The 27,932-nt window shown below is 33.9% G+C and overlaps 4 protein-coding genes across 6 annotated transcripts; 2 read left to right on the forward strand and 2 right to left on the reverse strand.

The window, feature by feature from the left end:
* The first annotated feature begins 730 nt into the window (after positions 1-730).
* LOC18595198 (mitogen-activated protein kinase kinase 5) lies at positions 731-2,243 on the forward strand. The gene has a single exon (XM_007023036.3). It carries the CDS (start codon positions 1,047-1,049, stop codon positions 2,136-2,138), a length of 1,092 nt encoding a protein of 363 aa, XP_007023098.1. The 5' UTR covers positions 731-1,046; the 3' UTR covers positions 2,139-2,243.
* Positions 2,244-4,877: 2,634 nt separating this feature from the next.
* On the reverse strand, positions 4,878-9,466 carry LOC18595199 (NAD(P)-binding Rossmann-fold superfamily protein). 2 transcript variants are annotated; one of them, XR_016026948.1, is made up of 6 exons: positions 8,965-9,466; positions 8,791-8,860; positions 8,094-8,287; positions 7,695-7,867; positions 5,167-5,384; positions 4,878-5,094 (listed from the first exon to the last, which is right to left on the reverse strand). XR_016026948.1 is itself a non-coding variant. In XM_007023037.3 (5 exons), the coding sequence occupies exons 1-5, from the start codon at positions 9,172-9,174 to the stop codon at positions 5,315-5,317; spliced, it is 717 nt and encodes a 238-aa protein (XP_007023099.1). In that variant the 5' UTR covers positions 9,175-9,465; the 3' UTR covers positions 4,878-5,314. The 2 variants fall into 2 exon arrangements, 1 of the variants encoding a protein (XP_007023099.1); XM_007023037.3 differs by having other exon boundaries at positions 4,878-5,384; positions 8,965-9,465.
* Positions 9,467-9,685: 219 nt separating this feature from the next.
* On the reverse strand, positions 9,686-15,617 carry LOC18595200 (elongation factor P (EF-P) family protein). The gene is made up of 11 exons (XM_007023039.3): positions 15,428-15,617; positions 15,206-15,236; positions 15,083-15,096; positions 14,922-14,972; positions 14,553-14,622; positions 14,343-14,409; positions 14,153-14,220; positions 12,484-12,607; positions 11,186-11,225; positions 10,614-10,681; positions 9,686-9,891 (listed from the first exon to the last, which is right to left on the reverse strand). Exons 1-11 carry the CDS (start codon positions 15,596-15,598, stop codon positions 9,879-9,881), a joined length of 717 nt encoding a protein of 238 aa, XP_007023101.2. The 5' UTR covers positions 15,599-15,617; the 3' UTR covers positions 9,686-9,878.
* A 4,262-nt stretch (positions 15,618-19,879) lies between these two features.
* LOC18595201 (Zinc finger C-x8-C-x5-C-x3-H type family protein) lies at positions 19,880-27,105 on the forward strand. 2 transcript variants are annotated; one of them, XM_007023041.3, is made up of 9 exons: positions 19,880-20,338; positions 20,656-20,787; positions 20,873-21,019; positions 21,197-21,355; positions 23,976-24,068; positions 24,404-24,520; positions 25,017-25,091; positions 25,307-25,530; positions 25,773-27,105. In XM_007023041.3, exons 1-9 carry the CDS (start codon positions 19,964-19,966, stop codon positions 27,019-27,021), a joined length of 2,571 nt encoding a protein of 856 aa, XP_007023103.3. In that variant the 5' UTR covers positions 19,880-19,963; the 3' UTR covers positions 27,022-27,105. The 2 variants fall into 2 exon arrangements, with proteins under 2 accessions (XP_007023103.3, XP_007023104.3); XM_007023042.3 differs by having other exon boundaries at positions 20,888-21,019.
* The last annotated feature ends 827 nt before the right edge of the window (positions 27,106-27,932 follow it).

A 27,932-nucleotide genomic window follows, 5' to 3' on the forward strand; every position in this document is an offset into this window, starting at 1 on the left:
GGGTCATGAATTTAACATAATTATGTTAAAATATCAATAATTGTTGTGAAAATTAGGACATTTAAATTAAATCTCAAATTCAAAACTTAAATATGATATTTCATTTGTCTAAAGTATTTACTAAAAACTCAAGTAGGTCACATTTTACTTGAATAGACTATTAAAACAATTCAAATCAGGTATCGAAAAATTCAACTCGTTATTCGAATAGTTTTTGAATGAAACTTCAATAATTTCATAATACATTGTAAAGCATCAAGCGTTAAATTATTAAATTATTTTATCATGTGCCCAAATTCAGAGATGCAAAGTGAGAACATCCCCAAGGGAAAATTTGTTTTTAAAGTTTTGCCCAATCGCTAAAGAATGGGGGGAATGGGTCCAGACTCCAGGAACCAGAAGCAGGGAGGGCCAAGCATTTTTTTGCCTTGAAAAAATTTCCCATTCCACGAGAGACCCCATGTCTGCCCATTGGCTCAAACCCCCATTTTCTTCCCTCCCATTGGATCAGTAAAGAACACTCTCCATCAGAGCGCGTGAACCTCCCTTTTTCTTTTTTCTTTTTTTTTGTTTTTTACTTTCATAATCTCGATTCCCTCTCTATTATTTATTTACAGTTTTCCTTTTTTTTTAAAAAAAAAAAAAAAAAAATAAACAAAAATAAAAAAGATTTGGCTGTCCTGTCGTCTGGCTCCCTTCAATTTCAAAGCTTTATAACAAATCAAAGGGGCAATTCTTTCTCCCTTTACCTCTCTGTTCCTTTTTCTTTTGAGTATTCTTAGTATTTTCCTCTGCTCCTTCTCCTCCTCTTCCTCCTCCCCCTCCAAGAACCTTCCTTGCTGCTTCTCCCCTGAAGAATAAAGAGCAAAACAGACTCTTTCTCCCATTGACTTCCTTCTTCCCTTCCTCTCCCGAGAATCTGTATCCGAGAATAAGGAAGGAAGGAAGGAAAGAAGAAAGAAAGGAAACCCAGAATCAAGAATCGAGGATTGAAGCAAGAGAAATAGAAAGGGGAAAGAGAGAAGTTGGATGAGAAGAAGGGAGATATGAGACCGATTAATCAACAACCACAACCACCGGCAGGTGGGTTTTCCTCCAACTTCTCCTCATCATCGTCGTCATCATCAGCCCATAGGAGTCGTCCACGTAGAAGAGCCGACCTAACCTTACCGCTTCCCCAACGCGACCCTTCTTTCGCCGTCCCTCTTCCGCTTCCGCCGTCCAACAACTCCGCTACATCGGCCTCCAACGCGAACGCGACGGCCGTTCAGCAAGTCAACTTCTCGGAACTCGACCGGGTCAACCGGGTAGGGAGCGGCACGGGGGGCACCGTCTACAAAGTCCTCCACCGCCCTTCGTCTCGCGCTTTTGCCCTCAAGGTCATCTATGGGAACCATGAAGAGTCCGTTCGGCGTCAGATCCGCAGGGAGATCGAGATCCTTCGTGACGTGGACCACCCCAACGTGGTCAAATGCCACGAAATGTACGATCACAACGGCGAAATCCAGGTTCTTTTGGAATTCATGGACGGCGGATCTTTGGAAGGGACCCACATACCTCAGGAGTCCAACTTATCAGATCTAGCCCGACAAATCTTGAGCGGGCTCAACTACCTTCACCGGCGACACATAGTCCACCGCGACATAAAACCCTCGAATCTGTTAATCAACTTCAAGAAGAGGGTGAAAATCGCTGATTTTGGGGTGAGCCGAATCTTGGATCAAACCATGGACGCATGTAATTCATCGGTTGGGACTATAGCCTACATGAGTCCGGAAAGGATCAACACGGATTTGAACCATGGGCGGTACGATGGATACGCTGGGGATATTTGGAGTTTGGGTGTCAGCATATTGGAATTCTATTTGGGGAGGTTCCCTTTTGCGGTTGGTAGACAAGGGGATTGGGCTAGTCTTATGTGTGCTATTTGTATGTCTCAGCCGCCGGAGGCGCCGCCCAGTGCTTCCTATGAGTTTAGGCATTTTATCTCTTGTTGTTTGCAGAGGGATCCCGCCAGGAGATGGACGGCGGCCCAGTTGTTGCAGCATCCTTTCGTAGTCAGAGGAATACCAGGCCAGAATCATGCTGCTCAGAATCTACACCAGTTATTGCCTCCTCCACCTCCTCTTTCTACTTAGTAGTGTTTGCTTGTTCTTTTTGGTTTCTTTTCTTCTTTTTCTCTGAAAAAAAATTTTTCTGTAAGTTTTGGTATAATGAGCATGTTCCTTCTTCTTTTTCTTTTCTTTCTTATGTTTCCATTAATCAATCTTCTTCTTTCTTTCTTCTCTTTTTTCTTATGATAAAAAGATAGTAATCTTTACAATATTAGAAAAGAAAAGGAAAACTGTCCGATATGATTTTCCTTCCCTGGTTTTGGTTTTGTTTGCTTATTCTTATGCTTTTCATCTGCTTATTATTATTATTATTATTATTATTATTATTATTATTATTATTATTATATGAATGAGTTGCAATGCAATTCATGGGTTTTGGTTAAAACTTTTGGAAATGACTTGTTGATGATGGTTAGATACAAAGAGAAGGTTTAGATTTTGCCATGGTCATCAATTGTATTAAATAAAAGGGAATGGATGTCTTATCTCTCTGTCTGTCTGTCTGTTCATTATGATTATCTACCCTGGTGGTGGAGGCAAATTATAAAAGGGGAAGTCCCACATCTTGGATTGGATGCCATGCTTATTATTCTTTGGAATTCTTGTGTTGTTTTTGGATACCCTTTTTTTGGGGTGCTAAAATTGTGCATCAGTGGCCCCTCTATTTTTTGTAAAGACAATGCTTATGTCTTTACCTCTTTCTAATAGCTGTGTATGCAAATGGAAAACCAGGGTTAATTGGGTGGAATCAAAAGGTTTTTCTTGTTGATGATGTAAAGTTGTTCCATATCTGGAAAGATATGTTAGTACCCTTTTTTTCTCACCTTTAGATTGTCCAATTTCCAGTTCCTTAATTGGCTTTTTTAGGGTTTATTACTTTACATAGAAAGTGTGATTAGTCATATTGTGATGCTTTTCGGACTGGGATAATTCTTACACTGCTTATTATTCTCTTTTGTCGATTCATATACAGCATGATGCATCATTCTAAGATACTTTTGTGTGATTGGAACAATGGGACTGAGGTAGAGCAAATGCCACAGATAGCATTTGTCTCTGTGTTTGATTGTGGTTATTATTGTTTGCTTGGACTTTTGAGAATGTTATGTTTTAGCCTAACCTGCTCAGTGGAAGTCAGTCTTATTCTGTAAAGTATGTTCTGATGTGGTGGTTTGAGTTTGTGTATGGTTTTCATTGAGACTCTTTTGCTGTTCCAAAATTTGGCCAGCCTGTCTGTGTAGTTCATTCTTGTGATTAAGGAGAAAGGGACAATAATGATAAATCAAAGTTTGTTCTGATGATTGTATGTGCATGCCAGTGGAGAAAAAAGGCTTCTTATAGTTGTTGTATATTGCTGAAAAATGGCCTTTGCCAGAGGAGTGCCTGCCTGCCTCTTGCTTGGCTACAATGAGTTGGGGTTGCAAAGTTTAGGAGATTGATTGAGTTGGGGTATCTAGCCATCATAATTTCATGATAAATTCAAGTGAAGTTCTCTTCTTCTTCATTTGATTTGGGAAAATGGAGTTAATAATTTCTAACTTATGGTTCGATGTCAGATGAAAGTTTGGGGTATAAGATGTGAGAACCTTTATCGAAAGTTTCATTCTTGTATTAGAAAGCAGTTAGTATAGGTCTTACCTTCATTTCTAAGGGCCAAGGAGCTGGGAGTTGGGACCCCTGGATCTAATCTTGCATTGATGCTGGAATGTTTGAGATGTTGTCTAGCCATGCAAAAACAAAGGCTCTACTTATCCTGAAAATAAAAAAGTCTAGGCCATAAACATAAGTTAAACAAATAGTAGTGGATTATTTGGGTAAAGAACTTCTTTCCAATTATTTGAATATAATCTTTTACCTATTTTTCTTGCCACTTTCCCCTTTGACTTATCTTTTCCACCTGTTATTTCCTTTACTTTTCTTCTCGTTTTTTAAGCTGTTTAAACAAGAAATGTACCCTCAGGTTTTCCCATCACCCTTTCCATCCTTTCTCCTTGCGGTTCTCATTGGTTTGAGTTCTCTTCCTAGGGCTGTCCATGGAATTCTTTGACACAAACAACGAAATAAGAGAATGAGAGGGGAAGTATGCGAGAATATGTGGAAGTGAACTTAAGACTAACAACTGGTATAATCCCTCAAAGATTGGATATAATTTGCTTGGAATGTGGTACCGATGGTGTGAAAGTCACGCTAAGGAAGATAAATCAAGTGGAAACGAGGCAATAAGGTTGCCAAGGAAGATTAAAGGTCAAGAAAGATGACACAGAGAGAAAGTTTAAGCTATGGATGAGATAGCCCAGAGACATAAGTTGAGTGGCGATTTGCCCACAAGGAAAGGGTCCAATTTTGATGTCCTAAATCAATAGGCCATAAGTTCCATTAGGCCGTAAGGCCAATATCAAAAAAGCATACCAAAGGAAAACTAATAATAATAAAGCCTAGTTTATGTTCCTTAACACCAAAACCTGGGTGCATCTTCTGTCAAGTGCAAGTCTTAGTGCCTGACAAGAACCAGCCAACTTCCAAAGCATAGGAGTCTCAAGAAAATAAAAGTCTACAAAACCCACAACGAATAATGACCAAAAGAATTTATGGCCCATTAGTGCCTACTTTTATAAAGGAAAATGTTAGGAAAGGCAAAAGGCAGCGAAATGAATGCGAGTGAACAACACATTCCTAACCCAGTGTCTAGCGCTACAGAGCAATTCCATTGCATCGAATCTATGACAGATAGATATACAGAAACAAGTAAATGAACCAACAAGATTCAGTAAAATAGCAGTGTTCAGTGTTCACCATATGCCATAAATATGTATCGTACAATTATCGAATCCTTGAGTAACAGAGTTCAAAGCTTAAAAAGTTCAAGGTTGGATGCACATCAATTTTTAATGTACCAGCAAAATAGTTGGGTAGATGATTCCCAGCAGCAAGCCGATCCAAATTACTGCCTTGTTCCTTACATAAACTCTTACAATTTCGGCTAACAAAAAAACTCATACAATTTGTTAGTAAACAAACTTCATCACCTTCAATGTAAGATATTGATATTTACCTAATGGAAAAATGTGTTTGGAGAAGTGGAGCTATATAATGATCTAATTTCTTCACAGACATAGCAAGGAAATTTCAGACTTGATTGTTCAAAGGCTTATCATAACCACGAGATGAAACGAATCTAAAGTGTTTGTTGTGTGTTTTCATCAGACAGTCAGGGATGCACCATTGTCTGCTGCTGTAAGATTGAGGATCATTGTAGCTGCCTTAAAAGACCTGATTAAAAGATACCCAATGACAAACATTTCAACTTCTCAAACCATAAGGCAAAATAACATGAACAAGACAGTTAAAAGAGAAAAAGTAATGTAAGCATTTTGCAATGTACTGGTAAAGTCAACCTACTTAGTAGAATATTAACTTTTATGCCTAGGATATGTTGTAAAGGAAATTTGATTGTTTTAACATACGTACAAACCTAAATAATGTTGTATTAAATAAATTTTGTTATTCATTTAATTTTACAGATCTTCCAAACAAAATGTGATTTCTTACACTAATGCTTTCTTTTCATCTGCAACGTGTGCGACCTTCAAAATTCAAACTACTTATTAAACATCTTTGTCTCATTATTAGACGTATAAAAGTAATTCATGAGGATGACAATAATCTAAACAAAAATTAATGACGCTAACTAATTACTGAGTATAGTTTACCAAGAAAAGTTATCGGATTTAAACTGATATATAGAGATACCAATTAAAATCAGTCAGATCCCAAAGTCAAAGGATCATAGTCAAAGGTTGAATTGGCCCCAAAAATGGTTAGCAGGAAAAAAGCTCAATCCCTAATCTAGAGATGTGCCAGATAGATCAATATAATTAGTAATAAAAGACTCTACTTCTCTTTTTATTTTGTCAAGGTTTAGTTCCTTACAAACCACTCCATAATACATGTCACTCTGTTTGTGTCCTGCTCAGTATCAATTTGGATTCTTGTTATATTTTAGTGTTCCAGTGGTGTAGCTCCTTTTGATTGAATGAGATGCATGGAAGTCCCCCATTGATAAGCAGACTGCTTGCTAGAACACTCAAATCATCCATTTGAGATTTTTTATTCTTATTTTGATACTATAACACCTTCTCCCTTCAGTTTCTCTCCATCAAATTAAAATTTCCCCACATAACCACATTTCAGATTCCATTCCACTTTTTAACCCCTTCCCCTGATATCCTCCTCTACTTGAATTTATGTCTCCAAACCACTCTCTTACCAGCATTATTTTTACATCTTGTGTTCCTAATTGCTTGGCTTCAAGTCCCTCAGTATTGTTTGGATCTCCTTGCCAAATCCTCTTTATCATTACAGCACTCTAGTGCAACACTAATCCAATTCTAAATTAAATTAATGCAGGGGAAAGGGAAGATGAAGGATGGGAATATGCTAGTTGAGGGAGTAAATCTAGGACTTTATTTTATATTTTACAGGTTTGAGTTGTAACTTTTACAAATATGTAGGCTGTTTTAGATTATTTAGGTTATTTTGTAACAATCAGTGTTTTACCCTTTTCCAAGTATTGGGATTTAGGGTTATCTTTGATATTTTGCATTTCATTGGGGTTAAGGGTATAGTTATAGATACTTATGTTATTTTAATATGGAGTAGGTTTGATTGTTGATACATTTGACATTGAGATTTTGAATTGAGAAAGACTTCACATTTGAATTAATGCAATTGAGATTTTCAAACTATTATTGAATGTTATAATTCTGGGTTATCTGTTCTACATCAGAGATTCTACCAAACAATAGAACTAATTGAAAAATAATAAAAACCTAAATGGACTGATATAAACTTTAGGTTTAATAATCCAGCTAGGTTCAAGTCTGTTGTGTGCATGGCTAAACGAAAGAATAAAGGCTATGCCAAAAACAGTTACAATCAAGGCTTTGCAAGTGGTAAAATATGCTTTATAGGGCAAACGCCACAAAGAGACCACTGTCCTTTCATCATAGAAATTATGCACTGCAAATGGTGGATTCAAATTCTTGGCACGTAGTGGCTCCTATTTAAAACTCTGGTCACAGGTAGCCTACTCTGTAATTTGTTTTGACTAGAAATTCTTTCAAGCTTCTAAGCTAAAGCAATCTACAGTACTCACTATGTTACAAAAGCAAACAGTTTTGAAAGTGGGAATTAAAGCAAAGATATTCGCAACTATATTGTTCTTTTGCATCTGCCATGATGCATACATTATATATCCCAACTCTTAATAGCGCTAGAATCTATTTTGTAATGTTTAGGTTTAGAGAGAGCATATTTGAAATGTTTGCAATAGCAATCTTAGAGGAATTTATCTTCCAATGAATTGAATTAAGAGACTAGATTTTAAAAACAATTGCAATGGATTAGAATTTACAGGTTGTTAATGCATTTGACATGAAGAGCAAGATATTTTAGCTTAATTTATCCTGCTTTCTATATGATTCTGGAATATAATAAAATTGATATCACTTAAATGCACAACTGCATAAACCGAAAAATATAAATAACTCTTACTAAAACTTAAAAGAAAACTCTGCATACCATGCTTCAGGTGTCTGATATCCTGAGGCTGAACTTCCAAAGCAAGATTGAAGCATCTCAGTATTTATCACACCTGGACTAAGTGCTACAACAGCAAAGCCATCAGGCATTTCCTTTGCCACCGCTTTACTTAAACCCTCAATAGCCCACTTTGATGCACAGTATGGTGCAACCTGTTGAGACACAAGGATGTTTCAAATTTGGTTCACTATTACTGGAAAAGATTTAATTCAGCTTTAAAAAATGCAAACAACTGCCTATAAATTCATTTCTGTTGTTTTCACCAATGGTTCCTTCATTTCAGATAAACAACTATGAATTTTCGCTTGGGCTAATCATAGCATTTAATATAGGATAATAAATACACGAAATGTGAAAAAGATGAAATCCTGAATTTACCAGGGCAGCACCAGATCTTCCCCATCCAGAAGACATATTAACAATAATCCCTTGCCTTTTTGGAATCATCAAAGGGATAAAGTGACGCATCACATTTGCAACCCCTTTAACATTTGTATCAATCACAGTATCAAACTCTTCTGCTGGTACCTCCCAAATTCTGTTGTTTTTATTGATTGTACCTGCATTATTTACTGCCAATACCCTAATGTTAGCAAAGTAAAGACTGAAAGAGCAGAAGCTACATGGATTTCAGCTTAGCACGAAATGTGCTCTAAAGCTATTGATTTATATTCACTCCAATTTTAGATTAAGAAACAGACATAAAGCAAAACGAGACAATTGCCCTATCTATATTTTTGTTCGTTTAATAGCAGTTTTTCAAAATTAATGTGACTATGGAGAGTATGATTTGATTAACGAATCATAAACCAATGCTTCGCTAATGATTATGTACTCGGATTGAGTATAGTTGAAGACATGCCTAAACATTTTCGACTAATCAGGCAGATACTTCAATTCCTCATAATTATGTCAAACTAAGGACAAGTGTTTTTAACTTGTAAGAAATGAGGTAACCTAGAACTGTTCCAGAAGCAGTTAAACAGAGCTTAATTTCAAATCTAACGTTCTTCTTTTTGGGACAAGAATTGGAAACTAGAATAAAAACCTAAAAGGCTAAAGCAAACAGCATTACCGATTATGTCTGGAACAACCTTCTTTTCCATTACTAACCGAGCTAGCTCCTCGACGCTGCTATTCGACCTCTGCAAATTCAAACGAAAAAAGAAAAAAAAATCATTTCAATAGCCAAAAAACAGAGCAGCCTGTAGAAAGAGCACAGAAGTGGAGTGGCGAATAGGGGGCGAACCACGTCGACATTGAGGAGAAGGTGACGGTCGGGGGCGGCGAGCTCCGATTGGAGGGAGTTGAGTTTTTCCTGGGCGCGGGAGCACCCGATAACCGTGTGGCCTCTCTTGGAAAGCTCGAGGGCTAAGGCTCTCCCCAGCCCTTTGCTCACTCCAGTTACCAAAACCGTCTTAGCCGCTCCGTTAGACCCGCTAAACGACGCCGTCGTCATTCTTCACTTTTTCGCTCCTCCCCTCCAAGGACACAAACAAACAAACGAAATGGTTATACTTCCTTTGGATTTGAATTTCGAAACTTGAAAAGCGTCGATGTAAATTAAAGAGCAGTTGCCATTGCCACCGCCTTTGATGTATATAAAACAGCGTCTAGAAGTAACGGTGGACATGAAGTTCAACCGCGCGTTGCACGAGATTAGATATAATTCAAATAATATTTATAATTATTAATGATATTATTAAGTATTAGACATATACTCAAACGAACTTTAATAAAAAATTTTATTATGTTTAATTATTCTAAAATTATAAAAATTGTTTTTATTATCATTTTATAAATTAATAATAATTTTTAACTTTTCAGTATCGTTTTCATCCAAAAATAAATTAAAATATTCTAATCAATTTTTTACTCTAGACAATGATATACAGACGTTCACTGCTAGTTCTGCAGTGATATAATCGATAGTTTAAGAAATATACATTGTCATTTGAATTTAACTCAAATAATAAAAGTCTGATAATTTTAGATAAAATTATTAATATTTTTTCTTTGTGAAAATTTTTAATATTTTTTTAAATAAAATATACATATACTTATCACTGAATCAAATAATGGAGTACAAAATTTCTAAATAAACAACCCGCCGGTAACCCGACTTGATTCTCTTCTAGATTATTAAGCTCCTGCTGAAATGTACTATTTGTTTGCCCTGAAAAGAGAAGGAAAAGCTGATGTTAAAGAAAGACTTCCATTGTGGAATCAATAAGAAACATAACCATTAGTCCCTAGCGTTCAGAGCAGGTGCATGAATGGTATCAAAGCAAGCAGCTAAAAAACAGCTATTCCATTTCTAATTTGCAGGCTATGGGGGATACTCATCCAAATTCAACAAATATTGCATGAATAAATAGATTGCATCTACTATAATCGGATATCGGCTATCCCATCCGTACTCTTGATTCTTAACAAATCATCAATCTGCTATACTTATGAGTATAGAAAGGACACTGTTGACTTTTACTATCACTTACAAGCTTAAACATTATCGATAGTTTACAAAATAAATATTTGTTCTTAGTATTTAGTGTCAAAGGGATGAATAAAAACTGGCAAGGCCGAGAGTTCTTCAACCCGATTTAGCACAAATAATTGCTTTCATGTGGATTTTGCCACCAGCAACACCCATATGTTTTGTTGCTGGGTTGAGAATACTTGGCCACAGAAAAGGGCATACAGTACCCTTTTCCATGTGTACATTCAGCTTAAAACCTGCCTAAAATCATTTTAAGACCATGTTTCGCTCTCTCAATAAAAATAGCCAAGGGTTCTCCAAAAGCAACCAAAGGATGCCGACAAAGAGACTCAAGCAAGAGATTCAAGGAAATTACATAACATAATTTTTTGCAGGGAAAATAGAACATTGAAATTCACCTGCCAAGGAAAGAATCATCTTCAGTACTGATAATTATTTCTTCACCTGTTTCGAGATAAGGTGGTACCTGAGGAAGTCGCAAATTAGGTAAAGAAAAACACAATGTTTTCAAATTGGCTAAAAAGATAAAAGGGCATCAGAGCAGCAAATCCATAAGTAGAAATGCCAAGAAAGCTTGTAACTAGATGCCCTATAACAATGATTATGAGCAAAATCAACAATTAAGCAATAAATTCTTCTAGTATATAGTCCATGTAATTCAACCCAATCCTGCCCAGCCTCCAGCCATAGACAGAAGGTTTGTTGGCCCATTCTATTTGGTTAAATCAGAATATGTGGATGATATAACATGTGGGTTTGAGATTCCATACACTTAATGTACATAAATTCATTAGCAAGCATTATAGTTGAGCACAACGAAATTATAAGCCCCCACCAAAACTCTCCCTCCACTAGTAATTTCTTTGTCCAATAGGCATAACAATCTACATGCACAAGGATGTACAATGCTTAAGGCTAAAATTTTATAGATAATTCAAAGAAATAGAAATCAATTGCATGTTCAACTTACTTGAACAGTGAGGCCATTGTCCAGCAAAGCCTTTTTATACCTGCAGCAAGAAGAAGTATAAAAACAAAATCCCAAGTCAAAAGGCCTACAAGTGATTTAGCAAGTAGAATTCTTCGACGGAGCACATTGCCATTATTTAACAAAATATATCATGATGTAATATGCAGAGACATAACATTTGGAATTACCACAAGCAATTATTTACTAATTTCTTAAGATGAAGTAAAATTAGGAAAAAACCATTAACAAAGAAAATGATTAACAACATTATCATACTGAAGTTTGATTGAGAAAAAGAAACTAACGTATCCTACTATCAGGGCAGAGAGAGAGAGAGAGAGAGAGAGGGAGGTAGATATTGTTTGTGCCATTGTTGAAAGGGAATTGCAGAAATCTAAACTGACCACTGAAGTCAGAGAGAGAAATCACATGGATAGGGACAGAGAGCAGATATGTTACAATGAGAAGAAACTAGGGAGCAGACTGGATTCTAAAGTTTTTTAGGTGCAAATGATTGTGAAGCTTTTAAAATCCTAAATGGATTTTGCCCAAATTCAAATTTGGCTTCTTTAAATCACTTCCTAAACTATGAATTTGGATTTATGTCTTGAGTTCAACCCAAAATATATATTCATCTTAAACACACATGTCACATGCACATCAGAAGCAATCACATTCATAACACAAGTCACACATTCACAAATTGTTTCTTTTTTTTATTTGACACATGGACACCCATTGGGCCTAAGGCTACAGAAAGCGAGGCAGCCCTTTTCTATTTCATAAATCTCAAGATTCAAACTAGAGACCTGCAAGTTGGAGTCCAAGGTTCTAAACGCTGGGGTGTCCCCATGGGGACAAATACAGAAATTGGTGCTCATTGTTCACCATCTCAAAAAACAAAAGAACACGTGTATATAAGCAATATTAAATCATGGATACTCTAGAGATCCAAACGATAATCATTATTGACTTCCCAACTCTAGAGCAAGGGTCATATAACTATTTCTCACTTCAAACGCCAAAAAATATATACTTATACATGTCCTTTATAATGCATGTTGACAGGACAACCCATGAAGGTATAGCAAGTGCTATTGTTTGGATATTTATCGTAATCTTTTCAGCAGCTTATCAAATACATATCTATCATGACCAAAATTACTGGAACAAGTTCATGCAAAAATTTAATTAAGCAGCATTTCTCAGAAAATATTCTGAGGCATAAACAGGTTAAAATGACATAGACATCAATATAGTTAAGGATATAATGAGCATTTATAAGATGGAAAACATACCGAGGGGTGGACGTAATCCCCTTCATTGGAGCTTGTGTTTCCTTAATAGTACATGTTACACGCTTTGGAACTGATGCGCTCAAAGGTCTTCCATCATATAACTGCAATCTAACTTTCATTTCCTCTGTTATGCATGACATAATATTTAGCAAGACAATAGGAGTTCAATCAAGACAGCTAACAACCATGGAGCATAAATTGCAATTGCAATCAAAGAAAATGCTGACCATCAGCAGCAGAGAGCCACGAAAGAAATCCACAACATATTTAGAGGGAAAAAAAAAAAAAAGGAAACTAAATAACATTCTAGGACACTAAGGCTCAAAGCTTTTTATCAAGTCATTGAAACTAATGGAGCACTCCAGCCAAAAAAGAATAAACTGATGGATTACTTCAGCAGCAGCCTCCAAGGGTGTTTAGGATGCTTGAATGGTTCTAATGCCAAGCCCTAATTTAGCACATATCCAATGATGAGAAGCTAAGACGGGAGCTTGAGTAGGCATTTTTAGTTGTTTTTGACTACATAGAGTTATGTTTCTTTAAGTTAAAGTCATTGGCTCTTATTTTATTTTTCTGTTTTTCATGTAAATTGTATTTTCATGATTTTCTTGTTCAGATTTTGATCTAGGCTCTTGGTTTGTGTTTTCCTTAATCCTTATCCTATTGCATTTGTTTTATATTAAGTTTGCTGTATTCTATTTGGAGTTTGAGTATTTGTTAAAATACTAACCGGAACAGGAGTTCTATTTCTTTTAGCATTAGAGACAATAGGAGTCTATATATATCAATTAGCAATGTACTCTTGCTATTGAGATATAGAGTAATATCAGATAATTTCCAGTATTATTGCTTTGTGATTGTACAATGCAATCAATCTAAGGCATGACTCATAAGGAATTCTAGGTGTGAAGCTTAGGAATCCCTTTTTTTATCCCTTTCTCCTATTCCAATTTTTCCTGTTTTCCTCAAGTATTGAAATCTGAAAACAGCCATAAACCCTAACCTCCTAGCTGTCCTACATCAGAAAACCTAATGAATCGCAAAAATGATACGTATAAAGGTAAGAAGCAAGACAAAGATAGTGATATATCAACAATAAAGATATGCATGAAACTAATGGTTGATTTTTATTTATGGAAATCAATTCATTAAAAACTACATACAAGAACTATAATACTACTGCAATATTCATTTATTATAACTAACTGCAGAACGATTCCCTCCAAATGGTTGTCTTTCCTAAGAAGAGAAGACAGGTAGCCATTAGGTCACAACAGCTTCAAATATAAGTGGGTATAATTTGAAAAGGCTACTTTGAATAAAACAACTGCCCCACGGCTCCCAACTAGAAGTAGCATTCACTAGTAGATGACAGCTAGAAAAGGAGGTTAAAAGCATGGTAGATCAAGTTGCCTGTTTTGATGGCACTGTAACAGGGATGGTGATAGCACAATACTGTGGCTAACGCAACAGGAAGATCATTATGCATGTTGTGGTAAGTATGGTGAAAGTGACAGTAACAGGGGGAGTCAATTGAACTACAGTGTTAACTAGAGGTAGCAATGGCATAACAGAAAACAGAGGTGCTTGGTATAGAAGATGAATTACAATTACTTCCAGCAGACCAAGTACACAACCATTACACAAACCAGTCTTAATGTTGATCAACCTTTTAGGTATGCAGCAGACGTTCCAAATAAGTCCAATGGTACTTGCAGTTGGTCAAATGTCTCAGGCCTGACAAGCAATACAAAAGAAAGAAAACTCATTGATTTTGTAGAAATTTGTTTTTTCACTGTAAATGCAAAATATTTAGAAAGTTAGTTTTGGAAATGGATGGCAAACCAAATAAAACTCACTCAATCAGAAATGCAGTGTTCTTTTCAGTGTACAAACATGAGAAAGACTTCTCCTCAACAAATACTCCTGCAACAAATAATATATAATTAAGCTAACCGAGACAAAGTGACGGATCCTAAGTCATATCAATTGTTCAAACTCAATGCAATACCATAACCATAGCCCACAAATCCTTAAACTTAAACAAACCGGTAAGTTAAGACGCATACTTTCAACAGGCTCCTCAGTGCCAAACCGTAAACTTACTTTGTTTCCATTGTCAACATCACGAAGCTCCAGCTGAGTTTTGGAGAATAAACAAAAGAAGAATCTGACATTATGAATGTTTAGAAAATAAATTAAGCAAAACTTTTATACCAAAAAAAAAGTTAACCAATAATACATTTTTCTCAAATTTATTTTCAAGATACTATACAATTTTTGATGCCTTTTAGCAATTTGCTTACACTTTCTCCCTTCATTACATATGTTTTATCACTATTTCAAGGCAAGTGTGCATTCTGAAAATAGGCAAAGAAAATCTAAGATTCTAATCAGCACCCAACAACTGAATAAATCATAAGATTACATAGGAGAACCTGCATCATTGCACCTCCTCTACCTCGCTGCTTATGCTCTGATTCTACTACCTGCAAACAAGTTATATAAACAAATCTCAAACTACAGCATTACGTAGCCTAAAAACAATCTTCAAGCAACAACCAAGGCATCTTTAATGGGACAAAGTGCAAATAAGTACCTGGTAGACACGTCCTGAGGCAGTCATAGATTAAAAGTAGCATTAGTTAACAGGTATATCACTTCATGGGGAAAAAACAAAAGGATTTAAAATAAATTTTGGGTTATGAAGTTAAAAGCTAACCCGATTTTTCAATTACATTGCCAGGCCGAAGCTGCAGCACAATCAGGAGTGATCACAATTCACAAAGAAAAACTTGTTAAGTAAACAAAAACAAAACCCAAAAGGAAAAATGTATTAGCTATGCAAATATGAAGCAAGAGTATAGTGGAGTAGCGGAAAAGAGAGAAGTTGTACGAGTGAATGTGATTAAACATGAAGATGAAAAAGGGAAACAAAGATTACATGGATAGCATTGACTTTGACGCCGCGGTCTTGAGAAGCAGACCACGGAGAGCTAAGCAGAGAGTGATGGGAAGATGGGCAAAGCGAAGCGAGAGTTGGATTTGCAGCATTGGGTTTGAGAAGGAACGATAGGGATGCGGACAATCTCTTGCCAACTTCAAGAGCCTTCATTTTTACACACTGCTTGTGTTTGTGTTTATGCTTATGCCAAGTCATTATATATATATATATATATATTTGTCACATTGATAGGAAATTAATTATGATTTAATCAATTTCATAATTGTTAAATATATCTTGACATAATATTTTAAAAATTTTTAAATTATTCAAAAAAATTTAAATAAATTATTTTTTTATTACATTTAATCAAATTTTTATATTTTATTTTGAATTAAATTTAATAATTAATTAATTATTATCGATAAAAATATTTATCATTTTATATCACGTGACATTGACTTAGTATGTTAATACGATATAATGACATAATTACATAATTTTGTTTCCCTCCAAGTCAACATTGTTAGACCTAACAATTTTAGATATGATGCGAGAATACACAGGGTTAAACAAGTTTGAATTTAATTTTAACGCGTTTTATATTTAATCGTGTCTGATACGCTTAAGACACAAAAATTTTTATGTCTCAATTGTATCAGACACGAGTAACATGTTTAAACATGTTTAATTAATTATGTTAATCATGTTATCGTTCTAATCGTATTATCATATTTAATAGTGTATACGTGACACGTTTTGAATTTATTAAAAATTAATAATCAAAGACTATTTTAGCCTTACTTAAATAATTCTGATTTGAAATTGTTCATGATTGATAATACGGTTAATGATATGTATTTAATTATGAATGAAAATTATGAATGATTTTAAATATTATTAGTATTTTAAGATTAAATGTTAATGAGGGATTTTATCATATTGCATGATAATGAATTTTATGTATGTTATTTATGTTAAATTTTATTATATTTGATGTTATTATTATTTTGTTTTGTTATAAGTATTTTTATAATTATTGATTTTAAATTCAAATAATAAAATTATATTTAATTGTAAATATTTTTATTTAATTGTGTTAAACATGTTATCAATGATGTAAACGTGTCAAGCATCATGTTGTGTTATACAGTTATTAAACGTATATATGTATGTGTTTCAGATTTAAGACACGAATATTATTTGTGTTTAACCTTAACATGTTTCGTGTCTAATTATGTCTGACACATTTAAGATACGAAAACACAAATTGCATGGTCTAAACATGGTTAACGTCATGTTAATGTTATGTGGATATAAAATGAAACATGACATGGCATTTGACTACCGTGGTCGATTTAAGATTTTATATGAGAAGTGATTAAAAAATAACCATACGATCAAAATTTGTTTTATATATAATAATAAAAATAAATTAAAAAGTAAGGGATGGTGGCAAATTAAAAAGTGACGGGTGGTGCCACCACTTTCAATTCGGACAATTAATCAACTTCGGATCTATTTAATTCAAAATAAAAGTAAAAAATTTAATAGAATGTAATAAAAAATAAACCTTATTTTAATTTTCTTAAACAATTTTAAAAAGTTTTTTAAAACATTATGTATTTTATTTTTGAATATCAAATACCCTAAAATATAATAAAAGATTAAAATTAATTATAAATAATATATATATAAAAATCTAAAAATATTATATTTATTAAAAAATTAAAAATATACGACCTAAATGTTACAAGTCGGAATTTAAGCCCAATAAAAGCCCACATTTCCAACCCAAAAGGCATGTATGGTGGTAGATTTACCTCATTTCTTACTGATGTGAGATCCATAATATTCTACTTCATCCAATTTTACTAATGTAAGATCCATAACATTCTAGCTCATCCAATTTTACTAATGTGGGATTTGCAACAGTTTACCCCACCCAATTATTTTACGTGGGATCTGTGATATTTTACCTTTCCCAAATTTATAACGCTCTTGTTGCACTAGCTCTTTTATCTGTAAAAGAAAGAAACATTTTTTTTAAAGCATAAAAGAAATAGACATTTATATTAGTCCGAATCTACCTCGACCTTTGTATCTCTCATGAAAGTCCACATAAGTAAAGATTCGAGTCTGCATGATGTGAAGATTTGGATATGTTTTAATACCACTTGTCACGAACTAGAACTTAAATTCAAGCTCAAAACTCATACAGTCTTAAACTTTCACATCAATGAAGATTCGGGGTCTGCATGATGTAAAAATTCAGATTTGCTCTAATACCACTTGTTAAAACCTTAAATAAAAGAAGAAAATAGAGAGTTATTTAGAGCAATGATATAATTTGTTATTTCTCTGATGTGTGTTACAAATAAGGAGCAAAGGCTTATTTATAGACTGATGGATAGAAGAGAGCAAAAGTCGATTCGGTCATTTTTTGGTTCGATTTTTTTGTAAAACAGACCAAAAAATTAATCTCTTTTAACCGATCGAACCACATTGTATCAAAAGTCAATTTCGATCGATTTTAAGAGGCTTCGGTTCGATCAGTTTCAGATCGGTTTTTATGGTGTGACTTGGGGTTGACTTGGGCTGTGAAGGATTCAAATAGAAAAAGAAACACAAAAACAGATGATTAATAATAATGGATCCATGGGCTATGAAGGATGTTTGTTAGCAACCGATTGGTAGTTGAAGCACCAGTTGAAGAATGGAAGAGAACCAACTTGGTTGGTGGTTGTTGGTTTAGGGTTTAGTATGAGAGGGAGAGGCGAAAAGGGAAAGGAAAATTAGGGGGGTCGGGAGAAAGAATAGCAGCAGCCAACAGATGTGCTGCTGCGTTAGAAGGGGGAGGAGGGTGGGTTTAATGAAGGGTAATATTGTGTTTCCCCCATAAAAAAAGTACTTCCCGATCTGTTAATCGGTCAGTTTGGGGGGGAAAGAGTCCCCCTTGACGGCCGAGCCAATTGACCAATGAGGCCGATCAAAACAACCAACGGTGGCTATTGCAATTGACGATTGCTATTGGTTGCCCGATTGTAGCCGACCGCTGCACACTCCTACTGATGGCCCCTTTTAGTTAAATAAGATTAAATTACATGATAGAGATAAGATATGATAAGATAAAAAATTTAATTTGAAGAGATAATATTCAAATTAAATCTAACTACTAATATAATATAGTAAATCTACATTTATATCTAGATATACATTAGTAAATCCAAGAGTTTAAATTAATTTAGACATTCTTAGGGGTTTGTGGACATTTCTACCCCAATGTCATGGGTTGGCCATTTGGATTGGTCTGTTGGGGTATTTGACCTGCTGGTTTGTTTGGGTTATTTGACTTATTTGTTGGGCCTAAATTAATCTGAACTCTTAGATTGTGACACTGAATTAGTTACTTTTTAATTCAAATTCTCTTTAATAATATATATTTTTAAATAAAACATACATTTCTCATGTCAAAAAAGTTTTGTTTAAACTCTAAATCTTGAAGCTTTTTTTAATAGTTCTGAAGATCTAATTTTTTGTTTCATGTTTCAATCGAAAATTAAAAAAGAAATTTAAATAATTGGATAGTATAAAACCAACATCAATCTTGTCAAAATGTATTATATTGTATTGTAATAGATGCATTCATCATACATATTGTGTATTTTTTTTATAATTAATCAAATATGATATCAATATATATAATTTTTTGTTAATATCTTATCTTATCACGTAATATATTTTGTATATAATATAACATTAATAATTATATTAAATCTTATTATGAAATTTTTTTATCATATATTGTGTTTTTAGTTGTGGAATTTCTTGAAAATGTTCAACCTCAGTTTGTATTTTGTTTTATTTTCTATTATTTATTTATATATTTATATATAAATATTGTGTAGATTGAATTGAAAATAATTACAAGTGATATGACTTTCACCATTCTTATAAAAAAAATAGTTGTATTCTGACTTAAAATATAAGTCATGGAAATAAATTTGAATATTCACATAAATTTATCATTAAAGAAAAAAATTATTCGTATTTTTTTAACTTAAAAAAAATCAATTGACGATATATCTATAATTATAACTCTTAATTTGATCATTATATTATTAATATGATTGTTTGTTATTAATGTTAAAATTTTGTATGTCATTTTTTTTCAAGAAATTGTTAAAAATATAATTTTAATTAAGTTGATATTAAAGTTTTAACATTTTAAATTGATCATGAAAAAATGATTTAAAATATATAAAAAAAGAAAATTAAGCATTTGAAAAAAGAAAGAAGAAATAATTTAAGAACGTTTAGAATAAATGAGTAAATATGGTGAAATATTATTGTATTAATAAAATTATTTTTTATAAATTTTAATTAAAATATTTATAGTTAAAAATAATTTTTATATTTAATAATAAAGTTAAATTAAATAAGCTTAAATGAGCATACTGAGCCCAACGCAGGCAGCACTCCCCTACAAACATCAACGAACAGAAGAGGACGTAAGGAACTCTGGTAAACTTAACAATGGGTGAAGCCGAAACAGCTCTAAAAGAAGAGGAAGGAGGAGGGGAAAGAGAGAATCATCAGATGGAGAAAAGCAGGAAGGAGAAGAGGAAACAAATGAAGAAGATGAAGAGGAAGCAGGTGAGGAAGGAGGCAGCGGAGAAGGAGAGGGAGGCGGAAGAGGCAAGGCTCAACGACCCTGAGGAGCAGATGAGGATTCAGAGAGAGGAAGAGGAGGAGAGAAAGAGGAGAGAGATAGCGTTGAAGGAGTTCGAGGAGAGGGAGAGAGTGTGGATCGAGGCTATGGAGATGAAGAGGAAAGCTCAAGAAGAGGAGGAAAAGGAGGAGGAGGAGGAGAAAAGGAAGGATCTAAAGGAGGATGCCAACGGAGAACAGGTTTCTTTATTCGGCTTCTTCTTTTTATTTTTTTGATTGTTTTCTGTGGTGTTTGGTTTCTCTGAGAAAGTGCAGGAAAAGGGGAACGAAAGTAAAAAAGAAAGGAAAACATTTTAATCTTTAGTTAAATTAGTTTGTGTGAATGTATTCTGTAGCTAATAGGAAATTTGTGTTTTATTTGGGTTAATTTTCTATGTTTACTGCTAGGTGGAGTTTGTTATAGTCACATTCTTACAGATTCTTCATGAAAGAATTTGGACATTTTGTGTTTATTATTTATAAAATGGGTTTCCTTACATTATCGAATGATTGGGCAGGAAGAGATGAGTGATGATTGGGAATATATAGAAGGGTCACCTCAAATTATCTGGGAAGGAAATGAGATCACTGTCAGGAAGAAGCAAGTTAGGGTTCCAAAGAAAGATGCAAATCAAAAGAGTAAAGAAGAGGTAAAGCTGCAACAGTCACCCATGATTTGGTTTTTTTATGCTATGTTTTCTCTTCCGCTTCCAGTGACAATTCTGGATGTTGAAGGATTTTGTTCCACAGGATGCTGATAGGCCTACATCAAATCCGCTTCCTCCACAATCTGAAGCTTTTGCTGACTACCTGAATGCTTCTTCAGCACAACAGGTGTTAGAGAGTGTAGCTAAAGAAGTACCTAACTTTGGAACAGAACAGGTCCACCATTTATCACTCTTGTATGCTAAATATGGATCTTCATGTAAACTTTATTCCCATGCAGATAGCTACCATACCTTATGTTCTACGGATGCAATCTTTCTCTCTCTTGGGGGATGGGGAGGTTGGATTAGTCAGGAATCATCATTCTAACCTCATGATTGCAACTTTTGATAGGATAAAGCTCATTGTCCTTTCCACTTAAAGACTGGAGCATGTCGATTTGGTCAGCGTTGCAGTAGAGTTCATTTTTACCCTGATAAATCATGCACGCTACTTATGAGGAACATGTATAATGGTCCTGGCCTTGCTTGGGAGCAAGATGAGGGACTTGAGGTCTGTAAATGCTGCCTTCATGCGATCCTTGTGACTTGTATCCTGATAAAAATTCTGCCATTATCAAATTACTGCCATACTTGCAATCAATTCATAGATTGGGTTCTTTGCCCAATAAAGGGAGACATTCAAAGTTTGTTGCACAACAACCCTGAATTATCTGTATTGTTTTTTACAACTCTGAAGGTATGAAGGTACATAAAAGTGCCTTCAGATTTCCACTTTTAAAGTCATGAATCGTCTTATTTTATCATGCCATTAGTCAATGTTTCAAATTCATATAATCTTCATCTTTTTTAGGTTTTTGTCTAGGCCATTTTTTGCAATGCCTTAAAGTATATTACTGATGTGTCATAGTTTGAAACTGCACTTTGACTCAGTTTTTCTTTAAATTGTTATTAGTTTCTTTAACTTAAATCAGAGATGCATGGAGTCACTTCAGTGGAGGTTCTTGGTATTGGCATTGGTTGGTTGACATTAAAGCTATTAGCTAACCTGTATCCTACTTGCTGGAATGAGAGTGATTATCTTTGACTTTTTATTTTTCTTTTTATCTTTTAATTTTGAATCTGTTTCCCAAACTACACTACAGCATTTTTTTTTTTTTTTACTTTTTCCCCTTTCTCCTTTTCCTGTTTCATCCTGTCGTCTTTTGCCTTATACTCTTAGACCAATCATTACGCCCATAATTTTGGACTCATACTGTATTAGCTATCAGGTAAAGACACATTTATCCTTGATGACATTTTACCTGTTGGCTTCTTCTAGTGATCCATAAATACTATATAATTCAAGTTAATATGACGAATAAACTTTCATGGTTACACTACTGCAATCATTTGTTCCACTTGTGTTTATTGCTTCTTGAAAACTAGTAGTTTCAACTGGCAAGGTTATCTTTAATTTGTAGCTGTTTTTCCGGCAGTTATCATCACTTACTCAGGTCTAAGAACACAGAGAGCAACATCAGATTGTATACAAATGCTGTTGGACTTCTTTTACTTCAGAAATCTCTGAGGAAAAGGAGAATTAAGAACTTAGTTTTAGTGTATAGAAGTTGTCTCTACCACCTAGTATTAGATAAAGTTTTTAACATTTCTTTTTCTAATAGTTGGTGTAGGGGGAATTTGACCTTGAGACCTCTATTTTGCAGTTAAAGTGAAACTATGGTCAGGTTATTGACTTGGCCACAGCTATTGTCTTTTCCAGTTTGTTTTAGTTTAGATCACAAGGAGAAGAAAAATATGATTATATTGCTCCTACTTGGTACAATCTAAATGCCTTAGTTTGGGGTTCATCAAAATAGCCTCATTTATCTGAATTTTAGGCTTCATAATCTGCTATTTTCTAACAGTCTGGTGGATTCTGCAATTGCACATCATGCTGGTCTGCGATTGCTTCAATTGCAGTTGCTAACTTATCTAATGCCCTCTGTTGATATATCAGATTGCTTTTGTCATCAAGACAACATTAGTTGTTCATGTCTCAACCCCAATGCTCATATTGGTACAGCAGTAAATGATAAGTTACCTTGGTTTACCAATACAGTTCTACTGTCCTCAAGGTGAATTTGAGATTGCAACTGGCGATCTTAGGTTCAGATATTGGGGAGGGAGGTGTGTGTTATAAGAGGGAAGAGGGCTACCTTGTTTTTTGTAGCCTCAAATGCAATAGTGTTCCATATGTACATAATAATAATAATAATAATAATAATAATAGAGAAAAAAGGAAAATCAATAGAATACTACTTAGCTGTAGCTGTTTATATACAATTTATTGCGGTTGAAATCATAAATTAAGAAGATCTAATAAGCCTCCTATCTTTGTCCTTTCTTTTGTTTACATTAGCTTTCCATAAAGCAGGGATCATATTTTAAGTGAACTAGATTCTTATCTCTTACTAAGTAGCTTGGTTTCAAAAACTTTTGAAACTTGAATGTTGTAAGAAAATCTAAGGGAAACAATACATATTTAAGCATGCAAGGAATTGGCACAAAGAATTATCTTTATATCTTGAATTTACAAATTGAAAAAAGTAATTCAAACAAGCGAAAGAGAGTAGCTTAGTTTTTTTGAATGAATTTGGTCTAAAAGATTAAACATTACTGGTTTTTTGCTCACAAATTTTCAAAAGAAAAGCTTTATATATTTTTGAAAACCAAATGCTAACCTGGCTAAGGTTTTACTCTCTAATTAAATTACTTATTGAAATATTTCATATATATATATATATATTATCCTTAGTGAACTAGTTGTCAGGAGGTACACAAACCATAGTAACCATGTGCTATATGCAGATAGATGTGTTTATGTGTTGTCACATACACACACATATAGATATATTGCATGCTTATACAAGGATTTTATACAGTTAGTTCACCATTCCTTATTTAAATATTAAGCATAGTTATCTCACCATTTTATTCCATTTCTTTATCCTTGTAAAATCTAATTGGTCTCATGGTGGTCATCCATGAAGAATGACTTGTAGATGAATGCAGAAAATTAATAGATTGAATTTTGTATATATATGATTTATATGTTATCTATCTTCTTTTTATCTTATTACTTGAAGATATCTCTCAAAATTATTGGTTGATTTGTTGTCCTTATTGTTCAGTATACGGATGAAGAGGTTGAACGGTGTTATGAAGAATTTTATGAAGATGTGCATACAGAGTTCTTAAAATTTGGGGAAATTGTGAATTTCAAGGTTGCAAACTGCTCTTCCTGCCCAGCTAATGATGTCTATAACTTGCTTTCAAGCTGACCTATAAATTGAAGCATTCTGCAACTTGCTTTTCTTTTTTGATCATTATTTTATTGGATATTTTATGATGGATTTTGTTTAATAAGTACAGTCAAAATATAACCAAAATTGACAAATGTTTTCCCTTTCTTTTTCTACTCAAAATTAACATAACCTTTAGTCAGTTCTCAGGACGATTGAAATTGTGTAGGCATGTTAGTTGTTCTCTTCTCTATGTTTGGTGACTGGACTTTTTTACTTTCAGTTTTTTAGATTATCATTTGTGATGTCTTGGTCAGGTGTGTAAAAATGGTGCATTCCACTTGAGGGGAAATGTGTATGTACATTATAAGATGTTAGAATCAGCCGTCCTTGCTTATCACTCTATCAATGGGCGATACTTTGCTGGCAAACAGGTAATTCTTTCCCTCTATGATTTAATTAAATGCCATTGCCACAGGGAAATACTGAAACATGTGAAAACTGAAAATTTTGGTTTAGTCTCGGGTTGTGATAAATTTAATTAAGTATAGGACTTTTTTTTTGTATTTTAGCCTTATATTTTCCATAATTGGTGGAATTACTTTAATGCTGGCATTTGATAGATATTTGTTGTTTTAGAATAGTTTTATTACCATTTTCTTGCATATATGGAACATGGAACAATCTTTTAAACCAAATGAACAAAAAGTGATATGGGTATCCTTACTCTTATGCAGTATTTTATTGACCACAAATGAAATATTTGCCTGCAATCGCATTTGTTTGTGAGAGCTATTATGAATGGTCACTACATTCTTGTCCTGAGATGCAGATATGCATGGCTAGCCCTTAAGAATATAAAACCAATTACCATATCCATGGGCCTATTTTTGCTTTCTGGTTTCTTAAATTCTTGTGGTTTCATGATAGGTAAAATGTGAGTTTGTCAACCTTACCAGATGGAAGGTTGCCATTTGTGGGGAATTTATGAAGTCAAGACTCAAGGTACTTTTAGCTTCCTCGTTTCATGCAACAGTAGTGAGATTAAGTTCTTCATTGGCTTTCATTGTTTTCCTCTGTGCGTGATTTGTTGGATTGAGATATTGCAAAAGAGAAAAAGAAAAAGGACCAGCAAAATTATCTTGTGTTTTCTTATTGATGCTAATTCCAAAAGATAGTGTTCTTTCTAAATGATGATCTGTTTCATCTCATATTAACAGACGTGTTCTCATGGAACTGCCTGCAATTTTATACACTGTTTCCGCAACCCTGGTGGAGACTATGAATGGGCAGATTGGGACAAACCACCCCCAAGATATTGGGTGAAAAAGATGGGTGCTTTATTTGGATATTCGGATGAAGCTGGTTTTGAGAAACAGATAAAGCAAGAGCATTCAGGGCAGGCAAGGAACCGTAGCCGGGTGATAAAATCAGATGCTGACAGGTACGCAATTTTAATTGTAGTAATAAGTGTGACTTTTGGTTTTATCATGTTGCCCTATGCTTCGTGTTGATGTTGTCTGTTTCTAATAAAAATTGCTTACATGTTAATGGGGGTAGAATGTTTGGATTTTAGATTTGTTTGTCTGTTACAATTTTACTCCTTTAGGTTTAAAATTGAAGTCCATTGTCCTACATTTGGTAGGGTTTGTTCAATGTCTCATTATTTTCTAATTTACATGGTAGGCACCGCTCAAGAAGATCAAAATCCAGGGAGATGAATCGTTTGATTGGTGGTGCTGATAGAAGCCCTTGCATCGAAGATGATGTTGAAGAGAGTAGTCATAGTCAAAGGGGCAAGAATAATGATAGAAAGCAAACAAAAAGTTTAGATGGAAGATCATATAGAGAGAGCAAAAGTTTAAAATGGGATCAAAACAGAGAGAAAAACCATGATACCAGTTCTGATGGAGGTTACTCAGACAGCAAAAGGGGCAAGAAAATTGACAGAAAACGAGCCAAAACTTTAGATGGAAGATCAGACAGACAGAGAAGTTTAACATGGGATCAAAACAGTGAGGAAATCCATGATACCAGTTCTGATGGAGGTTACTCAGACAGCAAAAGGGGCAAGAAAAATGACAGAAAACAAGCAAAAACTTTGGATGGAAGATCAGACAGGCAGAGAGGTTTAAAATGGGATGAAAACAGTGAGAAAATCCATACTACCAGTTCTGATGGAGGTTACTCAGACAGCAAAAGGGGCGAGGAAAATGACAGAAAACAAGCAAAAGTTTTAGATGGAGGAAGATCAGACAGACAGAGAAGTTTAACATGGGATCAAAACAGTGAGGAAATCCATGATACCAGTTCTTATGGAGGTTACTCAGACAGTAAAAGGGGCAAGAAAAATGACAGAAAACAAGCAAAAACTTTGGATGGAAGATCAGACAGACAGAGAAGTTTAAAATGTGATGAAAATAGTGAGAAAATCCATGATACCAGTTCTGATGGAAGTTACTCTGACAGTAAAATGGGCAAGAAAAATGACAGAAAACGAGCAAAAACTTTGGATGGAAGATCAGGCAGACAAAGAAGTTTAAAATGGGATGAAAACAGTGAGCAAATACATTATACCAGTTCTGATGGAGGTTACTCACACAGCAAAAGGGGCAAGAAAAATGAAAGAAAAAAAGCAAAAATCTTAGATGGAAGATCAGACAGACACAGAAGTTTAAAATGGGATCAATACAGAGAGAGAACTCTTGATACAAGTTCTGATGAAGGTTATTCAGAGAGGGACATTGATGCAGCTAGAGATGCTGATGAAGTTACACACCATTGTCATGCAAAGGAACATTCAAAACACCAGAGTGAATCATTGGAATACTTGGCTGACAATAGGAGCTTCAAGAACAGAGACTATGAAGACACAGAAAATTCCCCTGCTCAGACCAAGAAAAGGACTAGGCATAGGAGTAGCAAAGGGGGATAAACCAAATGACTATGGAAATTTGGTATTTTACTGAAAATTAAACACTAAATAGATGTTTTATTGATTTTTTTCCTCAGTATTTTACATTAGTGAAAGTTAAAAAGGAAAAGTAAAAAATTACAAAGGAAAAGATTATAAGGTTAATTTAGTTAAATGGCAAAATTTTTCTTAATATTACATTTTTGACATTTTTTTTATTAAAAATCTTTTATTTAAGTGGTTTTTAAAATGAATTATAAAATGCTTTGAAATTGAATTTTTTATTTTAATTTAATGATTTATTAAACATGATCAAAATAGTAAACATTTTTTTGGGGGTTTCATTTTAGTCTCAACCCTTGAATGTTTCATTTGGGTTTTTAATTTTTTAAATGATTTTATTTTGGTCTTGTTACTAAAATATTTCGTTAAAATTAACGTAATATCACGTTACAGTGATGATAATATATACGTATATATATATTTGTAATAAAATTATCAAAATATTTTTATATTAAAACCTAGTATAATTGTTCATAATTAAATGTATTTTTGTAATTTTATTAGATGAAATTAATGATGTCATTTAATTGAACTTATGAATAGAGATTAATTGAGAAAAGAATAAATTATAGAGTGTCACGTGGAAAAAATTATAATTATAAGAGATGTAGGCAAGTTTGTTATAAGATTGATTATAATTTTTGTAATTTTTACTATTTTCTTAATCATTTTAATATTAATATTTTCATATCTTTCTTTATATTATAGGAATCGATAAATTTACAATTTGATACAAATATCGGATATCATCTAACCCCTAAGATAATAAATTACCACTTTATGTGGGTTGAGTCGGGTTTGGATTGACTCACTTTGAGTTGAAAAGGAAAATTAAGTAATTTTTCAATTTGCTTAGTTTTGAATTCAAG

This window comes from Theobroma cacao, chromosome 6, assembly GCF_053813885.1.
Source record: "Theobroma cacao isolate CCN51 chromosome 6, ASM5381388v1, whole genome shotgun sequence".
Taxonomy (NCBI): Eukaryota; Viridiplantae; Streptophyta; class Magnoliopsida; order Malvales; family Malvaceae; genus Theobroma; species Theobroma cacao.